This window comes from Miscanthus floridulus, unplaced genomic scaffold, assembly GCF_019320115.1.
Source record: "Miscanthus floridulus cultivar M001 unplaced genomic scaffold, ASM1932011v1 os_1766_2, whole genome shotgun sequence".
NCBI lineage: Eukaryota > Viridiplantae > Streptophyta > Magnoliopsida > Poales > Poaceae > Miscanthus > Miscanthus floridulus.
Genome location: NW_027097904.1, coordinates 27,115 through 32,479, shown reverse-complemented (window position 1 = coordinate 32,479; position 5,365 = coordinate 27,115). Strand labels below are relative to the sequence as shown.

The window sequence follows — 5,365 nt, the reverse complement described above, 5'->3', positions numbered from 1 at the left end:
TTCTAACTGATAAGCCGGCTGAAGCGAACAGGCCCAAGACAATGCATAGTCAAAAGAAGTTTTAGAAAGGGTGTACGAGAGTAAGATGTTAGTGTTGGTATTTTTTTAAGATGTCGCAGTGGTTATTTAGACAGATTTGAATTTTTCAAGGAGTAGAATACCTGATTCTCTAAAAACAAAAGGAGTAGAATACCTGGGGGTGAAGTAAACAAGTACTGTGGAATTTTTCCATTTGGACGAAGTCCACTTTAACAACAGCATATGTCCAATTTTCTGGTTTCTTGAGCCCTTCATCAAACAGCTCGTACTTTCATCCTTGCATTTACGCGTGCGCGCGCTCTCTTGTAGTCGTGTGGCAACTGGGTGACCGCCGGCGCCGCCCTAATCCAGGTCCCTAGGTCTTCGTTGGATCCTTCGCTGTCGACGAGCACCCACCAGGTATCCGCACCCTTTCTCCCTTCCTACTGTGCGAACCCGAGCACGAACCCTAACTTAAGTTATGTGGCTATTTGTATTCGGATCTGATCGAAGTGTGTCCATGGCCACTAACTTCGATTTTTTTTGCCAAAAATATCGAGTCCCATGTCCTTTACTTGGTCCGCCGCTGGTCTGGAACTTCAATTTATTTATTCACTTTTGAGTTCTGAACTTCTGATGCATTCCATTTCTACCAAATGACCACTTTGTGATGTGCTAATCTCTTTTATTTTCTCATTTATGCCTTCTCAGTAATGGCGTTGCCAATCTCAACAAGACACTACCAACAATTTCCTTTAGTACGTAACAATGGTGAGTTGGGCATTTGTAGTCATGTTCTGTTACTTGATCACAAATGTTTTTATTCTCTGCATTCTTGGTCGCTAGAAATGAAATGTTCATGTAATTCTTCACTATACAAAACTGATTCTGGAGAAGAAAATTTCTAACAAGTTATCCTAGAGAAAATAAGAGCCATTTGGAAGAGACTGCAAGCCTAGAGTAGCTGTTGTAACATTGTATGTGTCCACTGTATTTAAGATGAACCGGCCACAAGCTAATCATTTTGTCTGATCAACTTCACTAAGTACTTCTGGACTAGCCTTTATTCTAGTTAGCTTTATCATTTGCTTTTCTGAAAACTACATATTTTAGTAACTAACAAATCGATGATACCCTTCTTTGGTTTATTGTGACATATGTTAGTATTTGCTACAATATATCAATAATCATGTGGTTTTGTACAAATATTGCTTCAACTCACTTCCTTTATATACTCTACCACCTTACCCTGTCTTTTCCCACACAGGACTTCCAAGAATTTCTAGAGTACAAATGTCATGCTTGGCAACAAACCAAAGTAACCATCATTCTAATACCGCTGTATCTTCATCGCCTAGTTGTGGAGATACCAGAAAGATCCACCCTGTAGTCAAAATGTGTGGCATCACATCGGCTAGAGATGCAGAAATGGCTGTAAAGGCAGGAGCTGAACTTATAGGCATGATACTGTGGCCCAACTCTAAACGCTCTGTCTCTTTGTTGGAGGCAAAAGAAATATCAAGAGTTGCACAATCTTATGGCGCTGAATCAGTTGGTGTCTTTGTGGATGATAATGAAGAGACAATTCTACGAGTGTCTGATTCATGCGACCTTAACTTTGTCCAGGTTCGATTTAGAAATGCTGTATCCAATTTTGTGTCCGCTGCTTTGCTATTCTGGTTATGATTATTATTTACACTTTCCAGAATTTCAAATATGCAGCTTCATGGTGATGAATCTCGTGCATTGGTTCATACTCTTTCAAAGAATAATCATATCATTTATGTACTAAATGCTGATGACAATGGAAAACTAATCAACACTCCTGATATGGAATATGAACTTGATTGGTACTTAGTGGACAGTGCAAAAGGCGGAAGGTTAGTTCTTGCTCTCCTGATATGGCTAAAATTTGTTCTGCTTGTTCTACAAGGAAATCATATGCTTGTAATTAACACCCAAAATAGATAAAAGTTGAGGCAACTGATCATTTAAGTGTTCGTGATTTGAATACTCACTAAATTCAGCGTTCATATTTATATTGCATTACTTCATTGCAGAAGCAGTATCTTGTCATTCCTTAATCTATAATTGGTAGAGAAGTTCTCTTAGATTGTATGCTAGCCAATGGACATATTTCCCTTCTTATCCGAAAGATATATGACAAATGTCACTGATTTTCATTTACAGTGGGAAGGGATTCAATTGGCAGAAGTTCCAAATGCCATCTGTCAAAAGCAAGAATGGATGGCTATTAGCTGGAGGGCTTCATGCAGATAATGTTTGTGAAGCCTTTTCTGCTTTGAAACCAAATGGTGTTGATGTTAGCAGCGGCATATGTGCTCCTGATGGTATCCAAAAAGATGCAGACAGGATTAATTCCTTCATAAGTAATGTAAAATCCCTGAATTTCCTATCATAAGGTCATTTGCTTGTCGAGAGCTTAGTTTTATTTCATTTGTTCACCGTGCGGAATTACTACAACCTGAAGGCAAGCTGTCAAAATTGTTCTAGGGGCTATGAGGGCAAAACAGTGATTAAATTTTTGAAGAGTGAGCATATGTATCACAGTTTATTGCGGAGTGTAGCAAACTCATTACTGCAACTAGAAGCCAAGATGTTGAAATTGCACTTGAGGCTAGGGATTACATTTTTTTTAATGTGAGTACTATGTGTATCACTGTTTGTATTTGTTTCTAGTGTAATAAGTGTATTTTGTATGCATGTCCAGTTCAAATGCAAAAATAAAAACACATTGTACCATGGACAAATTCCTGCAGTAAAGGATATACACTAGGTGAGTGCCCCTGCGATGCAATGGGAGAACACTTGTATATGTATGGGTGATACTCAATTGGCACCACCAAAAATGCACTGAACAAAAAAAAAAAAATCCTCCATTCAACTAAAATTGTTCTTTTGTTAAAGCATCATGCAAAGCTAATGTGGGTATCCATTTGAATAACTAACTATATGTTTCACATGCTCACAGCTTTTTCTCATATGACAATGAAAAAATCAATTTGCTCATAACAATGAGAAGAAATGGCAGTGCCATTCTCTGAACTAAGACTGCAATGAAACATCTTAAAGTTGAGTTATCTGACAAAAAGTGCAGTGAAGCATCTAAAGTTCACTCTGATACAAAGGTAATTTTGAATTTTCAATTAATAACAAACTAAATATGTACAAAATTGGTTAAATTAACCATGTTCAACTTCAACTTCAGAACTATTTCGAAATTTCTTCCGGCATTGGTGTTATGGTTGCTTTTGGTCCTTGATCACAGCTCCAGAATGTTTATATCCCCCCCTTAGGTGTGCACCTCTGCTAGGCTCCAGGGCGTCTCTAATTATACAAAAATAAATGTGAGATGGAAGCTTTTCTAGTCAATTCACCCACTGAAAATAGATACCATTCATTCACTAATTATGTGCAGAGAATAAACATCCATTGCATTAGAGAGAACATGGCAGCAAACACAGGAGGTGTGACTTCGGCTATTAGAATACTGGTTGGTTGCAGGTTGCAGCACATACAGGAATGGAAGACGCAAGCACTGAGATGGATGGTTTAGTCATTAGAATAGAAGGCAAAAGAACAATTTGCCAAAGTGTATTGTGGTGTGCTCAGTCATTAGATGACTATAAGTTTGCTATCAGTGATGAACAATTTGCTGAATTGTTTTATCTAGAGTAAGCAATTTTAGGTTGAGACATAAATGAGGTTGACTATTCACTGTTATAATTCATTTATCAACAAAACACAAGGGCTTAAGAGGCTCGAACCAAAGGGTAATGGCAGCGGGACTCACCTGGATCAACAGAAGCTTGGGTAACAGCTGCCGAATGATTTCAATGCTAGATGCAGAAACTCTGCATGCTCTTGCAGAACTGAGGACAATTAGACTCTCAAAAACTTAAAGTGGAAATCACTGCAGAGAGGTACACCTAGAACTACGTTTTTTTTCCTTTGTGATTTGTGAATTCAAGTACGCAAAGAATTGATTAAACCAACAAATGGAGGATTAGTGTGTTTGCTGGCTATAGTAAAGTTAACCAAATACAGTTGCTCCCCACTCCTTTTTACATCCAGGAGTTACCAAAAACATGGATATTTTACATACATGCATGCAAGAGTAAATTCTTATATCTTCTAAATTTTGAAATCAACATTTTCTGAATTTTAAGATATATAAAACTTCTGAATCCAACATTTGTACTTATGAATCTTTGAATGGAAGAACAAAAATAACAACCTTTGCTCCAAACGTGGATTAATCTGACCAAACTAATAGGCATATCTCTAAGGAAACACATATTTAGAATGGTGTGGTCGTTTGGAAACAGAAAATATGCTTGGATCTTGCAAAATAGCACTACAATAGGTCAATAGTGCAACTGCTCTTATTTGAATTGACATGAGGGAAGGATTTTACAGGGGGGACATGCCGACACCAATATTTTCAAGCTGATATCAACAATTCATACAAGAGAATGAACTTTAAGCCCCATACATAGTTGGATATTTTTATAATGCAATGCACATGCAACACAAGAGTTATAGCTTTGAATTTTGAAGTAAAAAAACAAGTCAGCAAGGTCTCAATATTATTACCATCATGTCCAGCTGAGTTGAGTGCTTCCAAAATTCTTTCATGACCTCTCTTTGATTGGTTCCATTTCTGAGTGTGCACCGAAATACAGAAGCTCACTTAGAAGATAGTCAAAATTTTGTTAAATAGAAAAAAATTCTTAAGAGGATGTGTTGATACTGAACAACAACAAATATGGTGTCTTCCAACATACCTTATTCATTACACGGCTTTGCTTCCACCTTTCATTCCATAAGTAAGAGATTGAAGTGCCTACATGTTGGCACCTATAAGGGAATCAAATCAAGGAATAAATGGTAGACCAGATATATTCGCATGCCGCTGCTTCAAGAATGAAAGAACAATTCTAGTCAATTTTCAAAAACAGTAGCAGCCAAGGAATCAAAGAATGCAATCTATACTATCAAGTAGACAGATAAATAAGCAAAATGAACTGAAGTTCAAGAAAAAGACATGAAGTTTTAAGTTCAAGAAAAAGATATTTCGTTGTCCCTCAAACCACCTATGCATGTCCACATCATTCACCAACCCCTTTATGCTCATGACCACATATAAGAAAACAAAAGCATGAATTAATTAGAGATTTAATCACAGCAATGAAGCATTACAAAAATCACAAGAATCATGCAGCAGCTCATTGGGTCCCCCGCCTGCTGTCATTGTGCTGTGCACCTTAACTGCAGGCAAAGTATGCTCATGTTTCAGTGTTAAAGTTGACACCAATGCACCTTA

At 37.4% G+C, this 5,365-nt stretch overlaps 1 protein-coding gene across 1 annotated transcript; it reads left to right on the top strand.

Annotated features, from left to right (window-relative positions):
* The first annotated feature begins 282 nt into the window (after window positions 1-282).
* Window positions 283-2,816, top strand: LOC136534295 (N-(5'-phosphoribosyl)anthranilate isomerase 1, chloroplastic-like). Its single transcript, XM_066526744.1, has 5 exons — window positions 283-438; window positions 730-789; window positions 1,286-1,644; window positions 1,741-1,898; window positions 2,209-2,816. Exons 2-5 carry the CDS (start codon window positions 732-734, stop codon window positions 2,438-2,440), a joined length of 807 nt encoding a protein of 268 aa, XP_066382841.1. The 5' UTR covers window positions 283-438; window positions 730-731; the 3' UTR covers window positions 2,441-2,816.
* The last annotated feature ends 2,549 nt before the right edge of the window (window positions 2,817-5,365 follow it).